Source organism: Pseudorasbora parva, chromosome 10, assembly GCF_024679245.1.
Source record: "Pseudorasbora parva isolate DD20220531a chromosome 10, ASM2467924v1, whole genome shotgun sequence".
Taxonomy (NCBI): domain Eukaryota; kingdom Metazoa; phylum Chordata; class Actinopteri; order Cypriniformes; family Gobionidae; genus Pseudorasbora; species Pseudorasbora parva.
The window spans coordinates 8,348,584-8,373,029 of NC_090181.1; the positions used below are offsets into that span (position 1 = coordinate 8,348,584).

Consider the following 24,446-nt stretch of genomic DNA (forward strand, 5'->3'; position numbering starts at 1 on the left):
ATTCTGACTTTATATCTCGCAATTCTGACTTTATATCTTGCAATTCTGACTTAATAAAACACAATTCTGACTTTATATCTCGCAATTCTGACTTTATATCTTGCAGTTCTGACTTAATAAAACACAATTCTGACTATATCTCGCAATTCTGACTTTATATCTCGCAATTCTGACTTTATATCTCGCAATTCTGACTTTATTTCTCGCAATTCTGACTTTATTTCTCGCAATTCTGACTTAATAAAACACACTTCTGACTATATCTCGCAATTCTGACTTTATATCTCGCAATTCTGACTTAATAACACACAATTCTGACTTTATATCTCGCAATTCTGACTTAATAACACACAATTCTGACTATATCTCGCAATTCTGACTTTATATCTCGCAATTCTGACTTAATAAAACACACTTCTGACTACATCTCGCAATTCTGACTTTATTTCTCGCAATTCTGACTTAATAACACACAATTCTGACTTTATATCTCGCAATTCTGACTTAATAACACACAATTCTGACTTAATAACACACAATTCTGACTTAATATCTTGCAGTTCTGACTTTATATCTTGCAATTCTGACTTAATAAAACACAATTCTGACTTTATATCTCGCAATTCTGACTTTATATCTCCCAATTCTGACTTTATTTCTCGCAATTCTGACTTAATAACACACAATTCTGACTTAATAACACACAATTCTGACTTTATATCTCGCAATTCTGACTTTATATCTCGCAATTCTGACTTTATTTCTCGCAATTCTGACTTAATAACACACAATTCTGACTTAATAACACACAATTCTGACTTAATAAAACACACTTCTGACTATCTCGCAATTCTGACTTTATATCTCGCAATTCTGACTTTATATCTCGCAATTCTGACTTTATATCTCGCAATTCTGACTTTATATCTCGCAATTCTGACTTTATATCTCGCAATTCTGACTTTATATCTCGCAATTCTGACTTTATATCTCGCAATTTTGACTTTATTTCTCGCAATTCTGACTTTATATCTCTCAATTCTGACTTTATATCTCTCAATTCTGACTTAATAACACACAATTCTGACTTAATAACACACAATTCTGACTTTATATCTCGCAATTCTGACTTAATAACACAATTCTGACTTAATAAAACACAATTCTGACTATCTCGCAATTCTGACTTTATATCTCGCAATTCTGACTTTATATCTCGCAATTCTGACTTTATTTCTCGCAATTCTGACTTTATTTCTCGCAATTCTGACTTAATAACACACAATTCTGACTTAATAACACACAATTCTGACTTAATATCTTGCAGTTCTGACTTTATATCTTGCAATTCTGACTTAATAAAACACAATTCTGACTTAATAACACACAATTCTGACTTAATAAAACACAATTCTGACTATCTCGCAATTCTGACTTTATATCTCGCAATTCTGACTTTATATCTCGCAATTCTGACTTTATTTCTCGCAATTCTGACTTAATAACACGCAATTCTGACTTAATAACACGCAATTCTGACTTAATAACACACAATTCTGACTTAATAACACACAATTCTGACTTAATAACACACAATTCTGACTTAATTAAAACGCAGTTCTGACTTAATAAAACACAATTCTGACTTTATATCTTGCAATTCTGACTTAATAACACACAATTCTGACTTAATAACACAATTCTGACTTAATAACACACAATTCTGACTTAATAACACACAATTCTGACTTAATTAAAACGCAGTTCTGACTTAATAAAACACAATTCTGACTTTATATCTTGCAATTCTGACTTAATAACACACAATTCTGACTTAATAACACACAATTCTGACTTAATATCTTGCAGTTCTGACTTTATATCTTGCAATTCTGACTTAATAAAACACAATTCTGACTTTATATCTCGCAATTCTGACTTAATAACACACAATTCTGACTTAATAACACACAATTCTGACTTAATAACACACAATTCTGACTTAATAACACACAATTCTGACTTAATAACACACAATTCTGACTTAATAACACACAATTCTGACTTAATATCTTGCAGTTCTGACTTTATATCTTGCAATTCTGACTTAATAAAACACAATTCTGACTTTATATCTCGCAATTCTGACTTAATAACACACAATTCTGACTTAATAACACACAATTCTGACTTAATAAAACACAATTCTGACTATCTCGCAATTCTGACTTTATATCTCGCAATTCTGACTTTATATCTCGCAATTCTGACTTTATATCTCGCAATTCTGACTTAATAACACGCAATTCTGACTTAATAACACGCAATTCTGACTTAATAACACACAATTCTGACTTAATAACACACAATTCTGACTTAATAACACACAATTCTGACTTAATTAAAACGCAGTTCTGACTTAATAAAACACAATTCTGACTTTATATCTTGCAATTCTGACTTAATAACACACAATTCTGACTTAATAACACAATTCTGACTTAATAACACACAATTCTGACTTAATAACACACAATTCTGACTTAATTAAAACGCAGTTCTGACTTAATAAAACACAATTCTGACTTTATATCTTGCAATTCTGACTTAATAACACACAATTCTGACTTAATAACACACAATTCTGACTTAATATCTTGCAGTTCTGACTTTATATCTTGCAATTCTGACTTAATAAAACACAATTCTGACTTAATAACACACAATTCTGACTTAATAACACACAATTCTGACTTAATAAAACACAATTCTGACTATCTCGCAATTCTGACTTTATATCTTGCAATTCTGACTTTATATCTCGCAATTCTGACTTTATTTCTCGCAATTCTGACTTAATAACACGCAATTCTGACTTAATAACACGCAATTCTGACTTAATAACACACAATTCTGACTTAATAACACACAATTCTGACTTAATAACACACAATTCTGACTTAATTAAAACGCAGTTCTGACTTAATAAAACACAATTCTGACTTTATATCTTGCAATTCTGACTTAATAAAACACAATTCTGACTATCTCGCAATTGTGACTTTATATCTCGCAATTCTGACTTTATATCTCGCAATTCTGACTTTATATCTCGCAATTCTGACTTTATATCTCGCAATTCTGACTTTATATCTCGCAATTCTGACTTTATATCTCGCAATTCTGACTTTATATATATCGCAATTCTGACTTTATATCTCGCAATTCTGACTTTATATCGTGCAATTCTGACTTAATAACACACAATTCTGACTTTATATCGTGCAATTCTGACTTAATAACACACAATTCTGACTTTATATCTTGCAATTCTGACTTTATATCTCGCAATTCTGACTTAATAACACACAATTCTGACTTAATAACACACAATTCTGACTATATCTTGCAATTCTGACTTTATATCTCGCAATTCTGACTTTATCTTGCAATTCTGACTTAATAAAACACAATTCTGACTTTATATCTTGCAATTCTGACTTTATATCTCGCAATTCTGACTTTATATCTCGCAATTCTGACTTTATATCGTGCAATTCTGACTTAATAACACACAATTCTGACTTTATATCTCGCAATTCTGACTTTATATCTCGCAATTCTGACTTAACACACAATTCTGACTTAATAACACACAATTCTGACTATATCTTGCAATTCTGACTTTATATCTCGCAATTCTGACTTTATCTTGCAATTCTGACTTAATAAAACACAATTCTGACTTTATATCTTGCAATTCTGACTTTATATCTCGCAATTCTGACTTTATATCTCGCAATTCTGACTTTATATCTCGCAATTCTGACTTTATATCTCGCAATTCTGACTTTATATCTCGCAATTCTGACTTAATAACACACAATTCTGACTTAATAACACACAATTCTGACTTTATATCTCGCAATTCTGACTTAATAACACACAATTCTGACTTAACACACAATTCTGACTTAATTAAAACGCAGTTCTGACTTAATAAAACACAATTCTGACTTAATAACACACAATTCTGACTTTATATCTCGCAATTCTGACTTAATAACACACAATTCTGACTTAATAACACACAATTCTGACTTAATTAAAACGCAGTTCTGACTTAATAAAACACAATTCTGACTTTATATCTTGCAATTCTGACTTAATAAAACACAATTCTGACTTAATAACACACAATTCTGACTTTATATCTCGCAATTCTGACTTAATTAAAACGCAGTTCTGACTTAATAAAACACAATTCTGACTTTATATCTTGCAATTCTGACTTAATAAAACACAATTCTGACTATCTCGCAATTCTGACTTTATCTCGCAATTCTGACTTTATCTCGCAATTCTGACTTTATATCTCGCAATTCTGACTTTATATCTCGCAATTCTGACTTTATTTCTCGCAATTCTGACTTTATTTCTCGCAATTCTGACTTAATAACACACAATTCAGACTTTATATCTTGCAATTCTGACTTTATATCTCGCAATTCTGACTTTATATCTCGCAATTCTGACTTTATATCTCGCAATTCTGACTTAATAACACACAATTCTGACTTAATATCTTGCAGTTCTGACTTTATATCTTGCAATTCTGACTTAATAAAACACAATTCTGACTTTATATCTTGCAATTCTGACTTTATATCTCGCAATTCTGACTTAATAACACACAATTCTGACTTAATATCTTGCAGTTCTGACTTTATATCTTGCAATTCTGACTTAATAAAACACAATTCTGACTTTATATCTCGCAATTCTGACTTTATATCTTGCAATTCTGACTTAATAAAACACAATTCTGACTTTATATCTCGCAATTCTGACTTAATAACACACAATTCTGACTTAATAACACACAATTCTGACTTAATTAAAACGCAGTTCTGACTTAATAAAACACAATTCTGACTTTATATCTCGCAATTCTGACTTAATAACAATTCTGACTATATCTCTCAATTCTGACTTAATAACAGACAATTCTGACTTTTTCGAATTTCCGAGTTTATAACAATTCTGACTTTATAACACAATTATGATTTTATATCTCGCAATTCTGACTATATCTCACAATTCTGACTTTATAACACAATTCTGACTGTATCTCACAATGTTGACTTTAAATCTGAGATGTATCTCAGACTTTAAAACTCATAACTGACTTTATATCATGCAATTTTAAGAAAACAAGTCAGAATTGTGAGATCAAAAAGTCACAATTACCTTTTTTTTATTTTGTGGCGGAAACAAGCTTCCATAGTTCTAACCTGTATGATTTTCTTCCTTTTTTTGGAAAACAAAAGAAGATATGTTGAAGAACAGTCAATGAGGTCCAAAACAAAATTGGACACCAACTGATGTTCACTGACATTTTTTTTTTTAATGTATTTTGTGTTCTGCAGAAGAAAGAAAAATCATACAGGTTTGGAACAACAAGAGGGTGGGTAAATGAAGACATTTTATGCAACATTATTAATATATAATAACATGCTTCAAAGGTCCTCCACAAACAATATTACATCAATGTTGTTTGGGATCTCAAGACCCTGAGTGTCAAACCAATGAGAAATGTACACATTATCATTCCATTCTCATCTCAATGGCAGTTGCTCTGCTAACACCCGAAGTCCCAGAGGTGTGCTACTTTTGCTCAGGGGCACTTCCAGAAACAGTTTTTAATGCCAGTCACCTGAACCATAAATGTCGTGCAACTAATTACTCAAGAGCCATTGAAAAAGAAAGCCATGAAATGGCAAGAAGCATGAGACAAAGTGATTATAGCAAATGAGCACAGCTTATTAATTAATCTTAGTTCCTTTGTTTGAACTTCATCCTTTCTTCATCTGGACTTCATCTGAGCAGAACAAATCCAACAAGTGTCATTATACCAAATCAAAAGGAAAGAAAACAACAGTAAATAATTGAAATTATATAAATGGATAATAAAGCACAATGCAGATGTATTGAAGCAACACACACAGGTCGCTACTGAGAATACTTCAAAGCTATACGGTTTAATGTTCCACCAAACCCTGAACTTTGGTGTTGCTAGCACTAGTTATTAAACTACACAAGCACTTGGATTATTTTACCCACTTTAGGCGCTGTTAAAGTATCCCACTCAAGATTTGCTGTAGGCCATGTAATAAAGTGAGAGGGTCATGTAGATATTGTGTAAAAGGTCAAAGAGGTCATCAAAACACCATTCCTCACCATCTAGGCGGTCTAGAGGGCACGGAGGGCAATGAACCTCTGTGAGTTCATTAGCAGTGCATGCTGGGAGAATGACAGACTGACAGCCTCGCTCTCTCTGGGCCGGGCGGAGGGTCTCAGACCACCGGCTGTGTGGAGGTGAAATGTTAGTGTTTTTGATTATGAGGAGGTCTTTGTCGTCTCTTTCGTGGTGTGTCAAGACTGATGTTCAAAATGTTCAATTTAATTATCAGCATTAGTGGTCAGTTAATTCAAACTTGATGCAAAGCATTCATAAATAAATAAGTAGATATAAACCTCAAAACTGAATTGAGGTTATTATATGAGGCGAAAACGGTCTCAACTGTTAATGCTTAAAACAATAGTTGACTTGTTTCGAGCAGCAGGTGTGTGCTATTGTTGTTGTTTTTTATCATCTGCCTCGACTTTGTTCTGTTTTCATGACAATGGCATCTCAATCCAATGGCCTATTGTTGACTTAATTTCACCCACTGTATTTCTCTCAGTTTTTTTATGTTTCACCATTTCTTGTTGCCATTGTTAATGATGAATGTTGATTGTTTGTCATCCGTCTCCTCCCCCCCCCACCCCGGTTTGGGATGGAGAGTGAGTAGCGGGGACACAGAGGGATTAACCTGGCAGAATTTAATTAGTGGGGCTGTTGTCTCTGCCCTTAACCATCCAATCTCCTCCAGCAACAGCTTGGCCTGTGATGGACAGGCCTCGTGTTTGGGGTGGGGGGAGTGTGTGCGTGTGTGTAAATGTCCCTGTTGTTCAACTAAAAAATTATATGTATTATTTATTTAGCTGCTAGATGGTCTAATTGAGTACGGCAAATGCCTGGGACATTTTGCGGCGGTCTGCCTGTTGTATTTCTTGAAGAACAATGTGTAGCCCTTAATATTATGCTCTTTGCTCCTGTCCTCCCACCCCTCCCTCCCTCCCCCGGCGGGTCGTATTGAACGTGTGGTCCAGCGCGTGGGCTTGGGGGCAATCATTGGCAGATCTGAAGCTGACACTGTTGCATTGTAATCTTGATGCTAAGCTTTCCATTAACCCATCTGGGGTCCAACGCCCCGCATAACCTCTCCAAACACACATGCACACACACTTCTGATGCTGGTCATGTGCGGGAAGTGTGCCTGTACACGTAAACACCTGCTGAGCATTACAGAACAATTAATACCCACATATTCCATAAAACGAGAGCAAAAGCCCTAAAACATAGCCTATACCTGGAGATAGTGAGGAACCCAATGACATTTTCCCAGATGAGAGTCTGACATTTTGAAAGAAATTAATACATTTATTCAGCAAGGATGCTTTTTTTCTCAAATAAATGCTGATCTTTTGAACTTTATATTCATCAAAGAATGCTGCAAATCCGCATTAGACTGATTTCTGAAGGATCATGTGTCACTGGAGTAATGCTGAAAAATTCAGCTTTGATCACAGGAATGTTACATTATGAAATGCGTACAATTCGGAAAAAAAGACATTTAAATCATTTTTCACAATATTTCTGTTTTTACTTAAAGACGAGTGTTTGAATGATAGTGTGTAAATGTATGTAGCTATTGCGCAACAATATCAATATCATATCATCAATATCATTGTAAATTATATGACATAAATACATTTCATATATACATCCCCAGTAAAATTGATAAATATATATGACCAAAATTATGAAATATATTAATGTATATGTTGAAAATGTATTTTGTCAACATATAAAGAGGATTTGTGGTCATGTCAAATTAAAAGTCATGGTGATTTGGATAAAACATCAGACCCTAAATACATAATAAAATGGCTTTTAAAGATCTTTCACTATAATGGACACCATGCATCAGAGGATTAACATAAAAGTTGTTTTGTTTCCTTTTTAGCATTTGTGTAAGAAGGAAATGGACTTAGAACATGCTAAATGAATTCATTCTTTCACCATTTCAATATAATACGGATTCCAAATAAATTGCTTTTCTTTCGTTTTTCACTAAAGAGACATTCAGAAACTAAGCTTCTGTAAACCTCTATAACAGTCTCACAAACACCCCCCCCCCCCCCCCCAAACTACTAATTAGAGGCTCATTAGGAGACTATGGAGGTTTTATGTTTCACTGTCCTAAGGAGGAGCTCAACTGTTCACTCAAGCTGACAGCAAGTTGGCTGTGATGTATTATGTCAAATACAAAAACCATTTAATGTTCAACCAACTTGAGCGTTTTAGTCAATATATTGATATTTAACCTGAATTTCTCTCTCTTTCAAGTGGTTCAAGTGAAGTTTCTCCTGTTATATACAAACATATTATTAGGTGAAATGTAACCTTTTTGACTATGAGTTTTTTAAGCTGGGAATTAATATGTAGTTTGCAGTGAATATTAAATCCCTTGTTATTGAAAAATTGTTTGTCTGTTTTCCACCAAAAGCCAAACTACAGTCCCAACAACAGCAACCTTATTGCCACTGTTCCATATATCCTTCTTTATTAACATAAAAATGACAGCGAGAAAGGAGAGTAAATAGATGCGTTGTTTGTTAGAAACTAGGCCAAACGACTGCTGGCAAACAGAAGGGCCGTCGTGGGTCACAGTCTCGACGCGGAAGCGCCAACGCCACGACAAAGGAAACAATAAACAAAAACAACTCTCACTAACGCGTTAAGTCTGACGCAGTACAGTCTAGACAATGTGTCATAATGCCATCATTTCTCTGCTTTAAATTATACCATAGAATTTGGATCAAATGCAAAACATACTGTATATAAATCTATATTTTTTCAAGACAAAAAATTGCAAACATTCATTTCACCCAGAACCATCTGTACTGTCTTAAACACAGGTACAGAATATGGTCCGGTTCGATATATGCACCATAACGTGAGGTGTCATGCGAGGTTAAAAGCACTGCCCTCCGTGGGGACTCCAGTGTTGACCCCTGTGATCCACGTCTGCTCGTCCCCTGGGACTGAGAAGTCAATAAAAATGCTATTGTGAGTACAATGTTGGACAATCAACTCAAGTCAAGTGGACAATCCACTCAATCCATGTACATTTACACTGAACCATTAAGTCCGCGTTAAATAAGAGAGAAATTAGAGCCTCTTTTTTTAAACAGACGCTTATGCAACAATGTCTTAGAGGACATATGGGTTCAGATGATCTGACCTTGATTCATGCTCTGAGAGTATTCACACAAACAACTCATTTCCTAATCTCAACACTTGTATGGTCAGTGACCTCTTAATTCCAACATTTGCACCATTGTCCTTTGTTTTGATGCAAGTATGAATTTACAGAGAATCCTTTGAAAACGCGCAGACTTACAACTCACAAATAAACAAGTACAAACAGCTGCCCCCAAAGCACACAGCTCACGCAGGGGCCAGGGAGTCTAAACCCCAGCAGATTTGCTCCATAATGCCCTTACCCCCACCCCTCAAGTTCCACATTCTGCCCTTGGTTGTGTGACCCAGCCTAAATAGCCCTTTTGTCTGACTGGGACAAAAACCAGTGGCCGAGTGTCTGGTGTAGCACGTGCTTTGCTTTGTGCTTCTTTGCGCACTGAACAGGTGGGCAGACACCGCAAAGTAGAGGAAAATTTAAAAAAATTGACAAAAACAGGGAGAAGTTAAAGCTGTCAATCACTCAACCGGGTTTCTTAGAAACTCTTATATTACATAATTCCAACTTCAACCCATGAGCACAAATCTGTGATCAGATGTACTTTGTTTCCTTCAGATTAACCCAGAACCCATGGGTATCCTATTGCTATGGGAACTTCTGAGGTGACCGTGATTGGCTCATTTGAACTTTCAAACAACACCTAGTGGTCTCACTGGGATTTGTACCTACATCCCAACAAGTACATTAACACATAACAACTGTGGTGTTATAATGAGAAATATTTATTAGATATGCTAATATCTGCAATCTTTTTCAAGTTTCAGCAATGCATTTCTGATGAAAGCCATGAAAAAAAACCCCACAAATCCAGATAACGTGTGTTCCCCATTTATTTTTGCCAATATATTTTGGTAACACTTTACAATAAGGTCTCATTAGTTAACATTAGCTCATAACTAACATGAGCTAACAACATGCAGTATGTTTGTTCCTGTATTTATTCATCTTTATTAATGTTGGTTCATAAAAATCTAGCTGTTTATGTTAGTTCACAGTGCATTAACGAAGACATCTTTTGATTTTAATATTAGTAAATGTTAAAATTAACATTAACAAAGATTAATAAATGCTATAGAAGTGTAGTTCATTAATAGATCATGTAAACTACTGAACCTTATTGTAAAGTGTTATCTATTTATTACTAAAAAAGATCATTTGGGACCCACTTTATATTAGGTGGCTTTAATTATGTACAAACATTTTAATTAATAATTTGATTCTGTGCACTTATTGTGCACATACATGTTTTACATTGTACATTTTTTTAATTACCTGCATGTAATTACATCTGTAATTAATTTCTGTACTTACATTATTAATTGGCTCTTCCCTTACACCTGACCCATCCCACCACACCTGTCCCTAACTCTACCCGTATCCCACCTCAGTATCAGAAAGAGTGTTTTTGCAATACAATATGAACACAATAAGTACATTGCATTTATTTTTTGATGTGAGTACATAGTAGTTAAGGTCACCTTATATAAAGTGGGGCCATCATTTGTTTAGATCAAGATCTTTTACAAATTATTCTTTGTTTTATTTTTTAAATACAGGCAGAGACTCAATATTACAAATTAAATTGGGAAAACCCATGTCAAACTGCTCTATTTCGGTGAATATATTATACATGCAGGCAGCAAAATCTTTTATCGTTGCCCATTACATGAACTAATGAATCTGAATGACTGATTCATTCATGGAAACAATGAGCAGTACCTGAAGTAAAGTTGAGTGGCGCTGAGGTCAATGGTGCAGCCGCTCACAGAGCAGTGACTGAGAGCTCACGAGCTCAATCAAGTGCTCCGATTTCTCCAGCCTTTGATTAGGATAATGAAGTATTCCCAAGCGCAAATCACCTCTTTATCCTCAAACAATTAGGAGCCCTTGGAGGACTAATTACCCTGCTTAGGAAAGGGACCTGAACGATGATGGAAGATGAAAAGGAACTAGCAATAGTCAGTTTATTTAAAGGTAGAGTAGGCAATTTCGGAGCAATAGCAAGCTAGTTTTGAAAGCATGAGATGTGACCCTCCCTTCAGAGCATCTCCAAACCCTTGCCTCCTTCAAAACACATGAACACACACAGAATGTTGACATAGAAACGCATTAATCCGAGTCTGAGAACGTCACGGGGTTCCATTGCGTAATTACAGTTATGGCATGACATGAACGCAGCATAAGCTGGTTGTTTTGGTTCAGGAGGAACTGTGAAAGGTGGCTGCTGTTTGTTTGTGGCATTCGGTGACTGTCTGTCTTCAACTCTGATGTGTGAGTCACTGCATACTAAAGCCCTGCATTTATGCCCGAGCCCGACGGGCCCCGACTTTTTTACGCCCCTCGGGCCGGGCTTCGGGCCAATTTTCATGTCATACCTAAAACGCGGGCCGGGCTTCGGGCCTTTTTATAGGCTTCTCCTTCGTTTTATATTTATTTTATCAATTAAAAGGAACAATGAGTTCTGCGCTGGTGGAAACAACACGAGACCATAATAGCTAACGCAACTGTTAAGATGGCTCGCACAGTGTTCAGAGCATAGGTTCAGAGTCCGCGCCAGCAGGAGCGCGCGTTTCTTCAGCACGGAGACACACTGCAAGCGTGGTGTGAGCGCGGCGTTTCTGTTGCGTGTCATCCGCGGGGCGTCTGGTGATATTAATGTACAGGGAAGCCCTATACTTCATGTTAAATATAAATATATTGCCTATTGATACAGCAAAGACAACTTCGGCAGTAGCCGGCCCATGCCATATCCATGGTATTGACGGCAAAAGGCTACAGAATAATTCGTTCTGTATTGACTGGTTTAATATTTCAAAATCGATAATTAGGCTATGTTGTCTTTTATTATTACAATTAGGCCTATCTGCATTTATGTTAACCTACAGACTTTCAAACATATGTCATTATGTGTCACAATGTTTTATGGGCTATATGTTGTAGTCAGATAGATATGATGGCGCTGCACGCATCGCCGCAAATGACTAATGCAAGCCAACGCAAATGGCCGTAAATGAAACTTAAAATAAGTCTAAGATAGTCAAAAACACCATCATCTTCAATAAAAATGAATAAGATGAATGAGATCATTATCTTACCAGTGCGTCGCGCTCTCTTATGTGGTATTTGAATCTGAAATAAGCTGCTGAATAAAATGCATCTTAATCTTTTGCTTCCGTTGCTGTAAACTCTGTTAAATGAGCATATACCCCGGGAATTGAAGATGGGATTTATATTCATTTGCGTAGGTGTAAGGTAGGCTATAAGACAACCTGCATGTGCTTTTTTTATTTTATTTGTTTAGCTCCGTTTGCGAGAGCCGCGGGCAGAATCAGCCTGCCTCAGCTCATCAAAAATGCCTTTTAGGCTACTGGTGGTAATAGTTGGCGAAATTAACTAACATTGTGATGCTTGAAGTGTTTTATGGATTTTATTATAGGCAAGACAAGTCAAGAGTTGATTTGAGAGACTAAATTAATTAAATATGTGGTTAACTCACTGTCGGCCGCTGGCCGCTTTTGGTCGTCACTTAAAAAAATTAAAACTATAATTTAACAAACAAAAAAATGCTCTAAACATTTTTCTAAATTAACGTAATAAAGAAACGAAACGAAAAATAACTACTTTGACATTAAAAACAAAACAGAACTATTTTAATGGCTGCAACAATGTAAAAAAAAAAAAAAAAAAAAAAAAAAAAACGGGCTCCAGTCGGACTCGGGCCGAGAATTTTGATAAGCTGTCGGACACGGGCCGGGCTAGGGCCTCAGCGTCTCGGGCCCGGGCCGGGCTAGGGCCTAGATTTGAGGCCCGTGCAGGGCTCTACTGCATACCCTACCTTTAAATTCTAGCACCAAAATCATTTGAACAATACAAATAATGTTGATTGCTTCTGTCTTTAATATGACCGCTTTCACTCAGTCAGGGTTTGGGACTGAAAACAGGATATTTAACAGGTGTGACTCTTAACATTTCATGCAACAGCTTAAGATGACAAAGTCAAGAGGGCACATACAGAAGGCTCTTCTAATTTTACATCATGGCCGTCTGAAATAAAACAAAAGTGACCAAACTGATCAACATGATTCATATTTAAAATGCTAAGTAAAAGCAACTTTGTTGACAGTTTGTATATCTGCAGTCCTAGTTCTGCTTTCTCTTTTTTGAATGATGAATACAGACTACTGCCACTTGCTGGTATGAAAAGTTATTTCTCTCTCACAGGCGCAGAATGTGTGTACTTGTTGGTTAGTTTTCACTGTGTTCAAGCACAGACACAGGCGATGCAAGGTAAAAACACAACACACTTCCGTTGCTTCTATTTCTTTTGTTCTACCTAATATGTCATAGGACAACCCAATTTAAAGAGAAGCTATTTTATAAGTAATTTACATTGTTGGATGTGATTTGTGTATCTAAATGTAGAATTTGTATGAAATAAGAAGCTAAGAAATAAGAGCAGATTGTACAGAAAACTTACAAAAGTATCTAAAGTGTCAGAAGAAATTTAGCATGCTTAAAGTATAGTATGATCGCCCTTAAATTCATGAAACGGAAGTTGCAATTCTTTTCTTCCCTAATGTGCGAATATCTGAGTGAAACGGCTCCTCGAACAATAAGAGAAAAGTAGGACAGGACTTGATTTTGTCCATTAGGATTTGATAATACTTTACCTTAAACTTTAATGAAAACCTTACACATCTGTTGAGTATTAAAAACGCCACGACACTAAGTACATTTCAAATCGCTCAGATCTCGACATCTCCGAAAAGCCAAGCCAATGTTGATTCTTGTTTTATTATGAACTCTGTCTCTTTTTCTTTTTGTCAGCATACTGTCCTCTGTACGGCATTTGTTTAAAGGGATACTTCACCCCTATTGACAGAAATGAGAGAGGGAGGGGAAGATGTGAGGGAGGATGTTTCAGCCGGGACTTTTTACTGCGCGGAGTCGAAGTACTCTCAGAAGTGCTATTCCGCCATACATTATAGTTCTCCTTTTTAATCTGCTTAGAAAAGTGCCACGTTTATTTTATGTCACTATACTTGGTCGTTCATCAATTTGTGTAACTGTATTTAAATAGGGAAAATGTGGAGGTGTTTGGTCGTTTCTAACTTGACCTCTGTTTGGTACCATAGTGAATGAACTGGGCTTAGTGGGCTAAGCTAAATGCTATCAGATCGCACCGCGCGTCGGAACGATTAAGTGCACGCACTGAGATGAGAGAGGTATGTATCAACTCATCTTAGTTAAAGGTGCACTATGCAACTTTCCGTCCACTGGAGGGCGCCTATTCTAAACAAAGGTGTAGTTTGATAACGCCAAGTGTGAGCGCAGCATCTTGGGATATGTGGTCTTCACCTCACAGTCGGTGGAAAATAGGACTCGGGCAGAAATCATGTTCATGGATGCGGTTATTAACGTTACTGTAGAGTGAAGCAGAGCAGGACCAAGTGTTGTGGAGCTGAGCACATCGCTGGGCATGCGCACTTCCGCTTTTTCCGGTCATAAATAAGTAAAGCAGCTCTCTTTATCATATTAGACACATTTAAGTGTGTTTAAAATGATGTTATGACGTTCCTCTGTGCGTTCGCTCGGCGCTGCTGTGACATGTTCACACTGCTAAGAGTAAAGCGCTTCTGCAGAATAAAACCGAGGGTAACGCAGATATGACGCGATTGACAGGCGACTCGCTCAAACGCTATGCTGAAACGTCCCGGTCCTTAGTTAAAATAGCAATTTTCTCACAATTTACAAATAGTTGGACACATTTAGGATATTATAAGTACTCAACTGAACAAAATATATAACACTGGCCTAGTGGTTTTTGGATATTTTACTGAAAAAATACTACACAGTGCACCTTTAAGGGAATAACATAGTTTAATATGAAAAAGCGGTGAAGCATGCCTTTAAAATGGGTGATTCCATGGAGGTTGGACCTCCATATCAGCCTTTTTTCTTTCGTTGTGACAACTAACCACACCATACATGTCAAAGTAGCCAGGGCAAATATTCTCTATTTACAGTTATGATAAGACACACACTGGCGAGTGACATGTATGCAATTTCCCACAAAAACCACCTGGCTATGTCTAAAATATAAAGACTTAACATAGGCTTACCATAGTGATTCAGGGTAAGACTAGATTTTGATTTTGAGTGAATCAGGGTAAGAATAAATATTATGGTGCGTTCAAGTAATGTCGGAAAGATCCTATTTAAAAGTTGAATGCACGTGAACGCTGCCACAATGTCGTAAATACAAGTGGGAAGCTCAGAATTTTCTTTAAGCCCAGATGTGTGTCAGTGAGAAACATGGCGGATTACTACAGTAGGTATTTAGCAGTGATATTGTCAGACTTTTCCAAAAATAGGATAGAATTGTAATATTACAATATAACAAACAATAACATTTTTAATTACTTCATAAATTCATTAAAAACTTAAAAAAGCAAAACACACCTGATGCATATTCTTTGTTAAAACCTGAAGTAAAGAGTTAAAAACCTTGCTGTATTTCATTAAGAGAAGGTACAGCGCCTTCCTCTGATGAATGTGACATGAACGCACCTGACATCGTAAACACAACTTGTAAATATGAAAATTACGAGCCTTAAGTATTGAAAAATGACAAAGTGAGGTTATAGAAGTCAATTCAAGTAAATAACCGAACTGTGTGTGAACCTAATTGAATTAAGCATTCAAATATAGGACTGAAGTGTATTCTGCTGCTGTGTGAATATGGTGTATTATTACTGACCGCTCCAAAGCACTGTTCAATTACCAGTCATTATTCATAATAATAAATGCTTTGCTAAAATATAGTTCATTAGATAATTATTGCTGAATAAATAAAAAGCGAGTCATGCTCTCTAAACTGACCTGCAGGGTCTGACAGAATAACAAATCCTGACTACTCTCTCTTTTTCCACTAATATACAGGCTCCGCATCAAGTGCAGTCCATTCAGGAGAGTCTCAAAGCAATAATCTGGTTTTCGTCTAATTAATTAGTGGTCTCCATTACTCTTTCTAACAAGTGCACCTTATTTGTGAGAGATTAAGCACAAGTGAGAGCTCATTGGAAAGGTGTAAATGATTGGTAAGGCCTCCTTTGTGCACCTGCTTAATTGGGCTAATGATGGACCCCAGAGGGTTTGCAGTGAAGGGAGCTACAGCGGCTCACCAGGATGAGTTCTGGCCACAGTAGTAGAGCACAAAGACTAAAAATGAAGAAGAGCAAATGCACAACAGGTTAGCAGTAGAAAACCACATGCACTAGATAAAATACAGACATTTATGAATGCATTACATGGGGCACTTTGTAGATTTCTGTTGACCAAGTTCTGGGAATGACTGTTCGTGTTTGGGATTATCAGTTTGCTCTTACCCTGCCTGTTCATGTAGGACATTTAAAAACATTGCCATTAGAGTCGGAATAATCCGCTGTGAAAGTATTTCCATTTGTCCCTTTAAGGAGATTTTTCATTAATGGGCTACAGGCCTAACAGTGGAAATAGGCTAGATGTTGGGTAGCTGTGCCATCCAGCATAATCCACAACTTTAGTCTCATGGGGGCCTAAATGGACTCTGAATGCGGACCTTGGGTGTGCATTAGCTAAATAGGTATTAACTTGACCAGTAGACGCTGCTATAACACACAGTTTCACCACAGCATATGTCGAGACTTCATAATCAGCTTACGCATTTTAGTTTTAGTTCTTTTTCTCCGCCATTCCAAATGACCAAATATTGCTCTGTTTAATCTTGCTTGTTCACTTGGACTGTGGTAGTTAATACCAGGATCAAAGACCAAACAGGAGACCAAGGCTTGGAAGGACAATGGCTGAGGTTCTAGCCACTGAGCCCAGAACATAGTTAAAAAAAATATCCCTCCAGGGTACAAAATGATTTTGAATCACGATTAAATGATTAGGAATTGAAAGGGAAGAGGAAGGAAGCCAGCAGGCTGGTCTGTTCTGTGCGTGTGGCCTGTACATTACCAGACATCCAGAGTTGTCAGGCTGTTAGAACTATTATCAGTTTCATATATCCACAAATCCACAGATTTATGTGAGCTGTCGGAGAAATTAAAATCACATGCTTTTTGGTGCTCTTAACCCAATCCATTTAGACTTCATTTTTAAAACATCTAAATCTGTTATTACTGGCACGAAACCCTTTTAATTTAATCTTTGACAAGATTATCAGATTCATTGATGATGTCACAAACTTAAATAAATAGTGCAAAAAGTGAGCTTAGACTGGATGAGCAGGACAAAATATATAACCCGCTGCTCCATTGATTAGCTTTGATGGCCACATTATTATAATCTTTATTTATCAAAGTAAGTGATTTAAGGGTAAAGATGTAGATCTTAATGATCTAAAAAGCCTTTAACGGGAAAGCCTAATTTATGATATGCATGTTAATACAGTAACTCAAACACTTTCTTGGCTAATTAACAAGCATACATAATGATAATGTTTAATAATGTCCGATATTTGGTTTGGCAAAATTAAGCAATACGATTGTAAGAGCAGTGCTATGAATAGCCTATAGGCAAGCTGTCTAACCACGCACATGTTGTCGTGACAGACACGGAAGTGTGGAGTGGTCAAGGGACCAGTAAACTTCCGTGCTATCCCAAGCGCCAAGGCAACCTGTGCGCATAAGAAGCCTCTGGCTCGTGAATGGTTAAAGAGAGCCCATTGTTTAGCCTAACATCGACCAACGCGGGGTGCGGATTAGAACGGCGTCTGCCCGTCCCATATGTTACTTCAGGGCTGCGTTGCCCGTAATTAAAAAAGAAAGATGCGCTCTGCAGGAATGGAGGCCCTTGGTTTTGCTCATGACCGTCAAGGCGTCTGATCTTTCAGTGACTTGTGCACTATTAAAACAACACCCTATTCGAAGTTACAACCCCTGGTGCATCCTACTGTGTGGCCGAGCATGCCTGTACACATATGAAACAGACTGTAACAGCATTGTTAAAAGTCAGCACCATGTACGCACTTGTTGTGGGCTTCCTTCACGCCCTGTTTATCGGTAAATAAACAGTGAGTCGTTCCAAACATCACGGACGAAACTGGTTTAGGAAACTGAAAGGATGGAAACAACTTTGCCTCCTAATATTATTTTGGACTTCTCTCAGAGATGGAATAAATATTTCAGCACACAACTTTTAAATATATTCCATATAAACAGGCCGAGTTTCTCAAACATTGTCGCGCCTGTATCCACACGTTTCCCAACAGTAAACTGTGCGTAAATTAACGAGAGCCTCGGACTAGGAAATTGACCAATCGTTCTCCTTAGGTTTCAGTTCATCACAGACAAATATGGCATTTATTACATAATAGGTAATAGCTATATTGAATGGTTGCGAAGTCATTGTACACTGTCGAACAATAATTAAAAATATATATATTGTTTAAAAATCGCATTTTAAACAAACGCGTTCTCTGCATGCGTCACGTGATAAGCTACCTTTTCATAACAGACAATGCTAACTTTTTGTAGGCCTACTTTTTAAGTGTAAGTAGCCTAACTAATTACAGTGGATAGGAGATATAGGCTATTCTCAAACACGATTTCATAAGAAAATATTTAAAATAAACAGTGGAAATCTATTCCTCTTCGTACTTGCTCTTTTCTTCCTCCACAAGCAAGTTCAGATGCACGAATGTCTGAATGTCGATATCTACTCACATACACCGTTGATGTCCATAACCGTCACTGTACATCTGTTAAGTTTGAAAGGGGGAAAACTGAGGCTAAATAAGTGCCACAAAGCCCCTTAAACTGATCAGCATCAAGGGAAATCCCATTAGTCTAAATGCATTTATCTTTCATCACTTTCATTAATCTCCATGAAGTTGAGTATCAATATTTCTGAAACCCAAGGCTTACCAAAGCCATAATCATTTTTTTAAATTCATTTCAGAAATGTTCAATAACTTCCAACATGACGCGCATTTCCATGTTTGGCAGCATTTTCACGCAATTTTACAAGAGTCTCTGCCTTAGTTCATCACCTGAAGAGATGCAAAGCTATGAAACCCAGAAATACCAAATTCCGGATTATATTTGTTAATACTGAAAACTTTGTATTATGCACACATTAATTAATTAGGCTATTAATTTATTAGTTATTTTACACTAATAATAGGCTGTAAGAACGTATGAACGATAACATCCAGTCCATGAGTGTCCCTCAAGCAGGCAATTTATGTACATCTCTATATGGGCTAAAATAATAACTGTCATTAAAGGCTATATATTGTGCAATATAATATGACTGCATGAAGTATTTATAGAACATTACTAAAATGGTGGGTTATTTACAGTGATATGCCTATAAATCAAGACAGAGAAATGCACTCGTGTTTTGTACCTGCCTATAAGATGTTAAAGCTATGCCCAGAGTGCTGGGGGTGGGAGACAATGGCATAAAGTTTCGCGTAACTGTAAAATTCAATTAACTGTCGTTGCAACTGGCACGTCTGTCCGCCACAATGGCAGTAACTGTCGTAATTGACCTACTTAGCCAAAGTATTTCCTCACTTCAGGGTTACAGACACAATATGACGGTTGGATGAAATGGCAATGAGAATTATGATGTGGGTTATTAAAACCAAGCCCATATTGTTGTATGAGAGAGTGTGCGGTTGATGTGATATGATTTCTCTTCAACCTGAAATAGTGAGATCATGAAAATGCACAAACAATGATTAATGTGTAAGTAGCCTAATTTAGGACAACAATACATCATTGTGTAGCGATGTATATGTATTAGATTTATTATTAATATGTTTTATGTAATTAATGAATGTATTCAAAACAATCTTAGGAAATTGTAGGCTATAACACTTATATAAAGCGATTACTTTATCAGTACGACTGGACTATAAGCCACAGCAACTCCTGAAACATTTATTGTAGTGCAAACTGTTGATTTCTTTCTCTTTGTTTATTCGTTTACATTGCGCATTTTATGATGGGTAGTTTATTAACGCGTTGAGATATTATTTAAAAAACATTATTTTTTTTTCTGTATATGCCTACCACGTGTCAGTTGGCCAATAGCATCTTAATTTTCTAAATTCAAGAAGTTTTGTTTGTTGTTGTTTTTGAAGCCGTTTTGGACGGTTTACACGCGTTAGAAGCCTAAACTGGACTCGATCCTCGGTAAAGGTTAGATTAGAAGTAAAAAATGATCAGTTATTTATTCTGGGTAAAACACCTGATAACACCATGCATGTATTCCTTCGTGCTCCAGAAAGAGGAGAGAACACTATGGCCTCTAATCATTAGGGGTTAAAAAAGAGAACATGAATGTAAATGATCAGTTTCTCTTGACTGAGTTTCTAAAGTTTGCCTGAAAATGAAGCTGCTTAAAAAAAAAAATTCTACAAATAATAGTAGGCCTAACGTAGCAATATTAGAAGACAAATAAAAAAAATATATTTATTTAAAACAATTAATAATGAGTCAGTGAATTTAATTAATAATGTCCTTCCAAAATGTGTGTAATTAAAAAAATTAAAAAAAAAAGGCTACTGTCAGGCGACATTAATTCATTCAGTCATTTTTTCCTGCGTAGTTTTTTTTTTTAATCATTGTATTTAACTTGGTTATTTTTGTTTTTCTCTATTTGCCACATTTTATTTGTCTGTCACATATTTAGACAGTGTTGTTTAACGCCTCACACTTTTTTCTGTTAGTTGTTCGCGCTGTTTGAGACACGGTGTAAAATACGTTTAAAACAAACAAACAAACAAAAACCCAATAGGCTATATTTAAGGAAATATCACAGAACATTTTTTTCTTCCAGAAATTACTTAAGTAAGTAGCTACTGAAAATTCTAGTAAGCTTCATTTCGTCTCAATTTCATTTGGAAATGGTCTAAGATTCCTAAAAATGTTTTGATCATTTCGCACCATTCATTAAATTGTCTTTAGAGAGGATGTGAATGAAAAAGGATTATTTGGCAATGTCAAGGGCGATAATTGAATGTTCCACTGCTCGCAATTATGATGGAAGAATTCAAAGATTCGATTCTGACTCCCCGCCTCCAAGTGAACGAGTGTAATTATGCGATGTCGCTCAAATCAGACCCGTACAATAGAATTATTCCAGGACCCGTCGGTAACCGTAAAGTTCTCAGTTTGCTCTCTACCCCTCCTTCCCTTTACCGAGGGCACTCTTTGTGAAAGTTTTCCATTCAGTCACAGAGGACTCCGGGGTGTTAGCTCTGTCCTCACAGCTGCTTAAATCAAAATTGGAATTAAAGTAGCCAATTAGATTTGTTGTTTAATGTAGGCCCTTTTAAATAAATAGATTTTTTTTGGTTTAATTATTGTTGCACCATTGTTGATTTTTAATTGTTTTTTTTTATTCGAATCACAACAGTATTATTCTAATTCTAAGTTTGCAGAATTGTCACGTCATACATTCTATTGTGAAAAACCACCCGTAACTGCAACGCGGACCAAAATGGAGCTGCCGCATTCAGAAAAGGCGGTCTTTAAAGTAGGCTTTGAGTTACGTTTGAATTGCCCTCTGCCCTAAAGAAACCCCGCCAGTGAAATATTGGGATTAACTGGTCTTTGAGGCGCGGATTAGGGCGACTTTCCCAAGCCGCGCATTCCTGGTGCCGTGACTCTTAAAACGAAAGGGCCGGAAACCCGGCGGGGAAAATAAGAAATAATTAAAATTTGCTCAGGCCAAAGATACATTTTCTTTAAGTGTCCTGATCTTTGAAAAGCCAAATTACAAGACACACACAAGCCAGTGTTTTTCAAGTTTTACCTTTTAATTTAAGTTTCTGAGTAGGCCTAAACTTTATTAAAGACAAGTAACACTTGTTGACGTACATAATATTAAAATTGATTGGAATACACCGTGGAGTTGAGAGAGATTCTTGTAAATCAATCAACCAGCAGATTGCCATTCATATTTATTATGGGAGTTGCTCTTGTCACTTCAGTTTGAAATTGGGATAAAGTTCGTTGTGAAATAATTAACATGTTAAAATGCTTTTAATGCACACGCCATAGTTTGGCAGTTTCCTGATAAATCATCATTGTCGCTCAAGAAAATTTGGCGGTTGAGTTAATTTTATTTTTAGTCATAAATCGTCTTATATTCACCTTTATATAGCCTTTTGATTTCAAGCAGTTGTAGCTAACCTACAAAACACAAACACACACATAAAATTCAGAATACATTTTAATAACTCGTCCAGACTTAATAACTTTAAATATTGTGTCAGATTTGAAATTGTTTATTCATATTTTTGTGGCGGGACCACATTACCACTCCAGACATGTGTGTGGTATATGGAGATCAATGAACGGGGACAGACATTTCCTTTCTTACACATTCTCTTGAGTCCCAAGTATTTTCGAGATCGTTTGTCTTAATCCAATAGTAATCATGTGACTAACTTATTTACCGTCGTGTTTTCTTAAAGAAAAAAAAAAGTTTAAAATCTATTCAAATCACAGCCGAGTCTTCGCAGATGCGACGGAGCTCACAAATTGCATACAGTTACAACAGATCACAGTTTCGAAGGCTAGCACAGATAAAAAAAACACAAATGTACCATTTATATAAGACACACATTGATTGTCTTTTAAAAACTACATATTGATTCCTTATAAACACCTTTTCTTAAATAAAGTAGTGCATCCAGGTCGCCACGGGGGCGTTCAGCACACATGCACGCACACGTACACACGCACTCGCACACATCCTCTCTATCATCCTCCTGATGGAAGTGTCTCTCGTCTTGCCAACATTGAAATAGGTCGGCGTGCTGTAAGAGGCTTAGAGAAAGCCTGCCCATTCCAAGCACTTAAGCAAAAGATTGGCTCCTTTTGCCATGTCGTTTTTTCTCCTCTTTTCTTGTGTAAGGATTTGTTCCGTGGCTTTGACCTATAACTTATTACAAATTCACTTTGATTCCCTGTATACCTTAAACAACAGGTTGTGGTCAGATGGCCTATGTTTATACGCACTCACCACCCTTCAAATACTTTGCACGCCACAAGGGGTGCATGTAGCTCAAATAGATATTTGATGTCAAAGACAAACTTCAAAAGCGCTGTCGGGCACAATGCAAGCCATCCATCTCGGAGAGTTCGCGCGTCACGGAACACTTCTGTTTTTGGAAGAATGGCAGGTCTACAACGTTTATTTATGGTCTTTTAGTGTGTTGATAGGACAGAATGGCAGACGGTTTGTTAGTTTCACAACACCTGGAATTTCCAGGAGGAAGTCTGGTCTTTGTAATCCAAGCAATCAGCATTAAAGTTCAGTTTCCACGAGGACGCTTGGTCCTTATAATCCAAGCAATCCGCGGTGGAGTTGAAGCCGAGCCCCGAGGCACCGTAGCCTTGCGTGGGAAGGGACGCGGGAGTCTGGTTCAGGTGACTGGTGACTGCGTTGCTGCTCATGGGGCTCAAGGTGGATCCTGGCCCGGTCAGCTGATGGTGCATGGGCGTCAAGTAAGAACCGCAGTCCATGCCACCAAAGTAGGATGTGGAACCAGCGTAGCCCTGGCTGTATCCAGACGCTTGAGTATAGGTCATGGGGTATGATCGCTGCATGCAGGAGGAGGAGGTAGAGAGGGGGTCTGACAGCGGCGAGATGGAGGCCGGGCTCCAAATGGACACCGGCGCGGTTGTGGTTGAGACTGCCGGTACTGAAGTGCTGGAGGGCGGGGTGAACTGGCCACTCGCCCCGCTCTCAGAACTGGCTTCCCGCGCTGGAGAGCTTTTCTTTTTGGCAGGTCGCACCTTGTTCTGGCCTCCGTTTTGTTGTTGTTGCTGCTGCTGGCGACACTTTGCCCTTCGGTTTTTAAACCAAACCTGACGTGGTGAAAACAGGGTTTATTAACATTTACAGTGTCACCTAATTTAATTTAAGGGACAGAACAACCTTTTAATGCTTAATTACATGTTGCACAACATTATTGTGATGTGCGTTTTTTTTAGTTCATAAAGACGC

General features: G+C 36.9%; 1 protein-coding gene across 3 annotated transcripts in view; it reads right to left on the reverse strand.

Moving 5' to 3' along the window:
- Positions 1-22,330: 22,330 nt before the first annotated feature.
- The window catches only part of otx2b (orthodenticle homeobox 2b), a 99,270-nt gene continuing 97,154 nt past the window's right edge, over positions 22,331-24,446 (reverse strand). For all 3 annotated transcript variants that reach the window (XM_067455043.1, XM_067455042.1, XM_067455041.1), the window contains one exon: positions 22,331-24,307. In XM_067455043.1, coding sequence (XP_067311144.1) covers positions 23,687-24,307 — 621 coding nt within the window. In that variant the 3' untranslated portion in view covers positions 22,331-23,686. The remainder of the gene's footprint in view (positions 24,308-24,446) is intronic.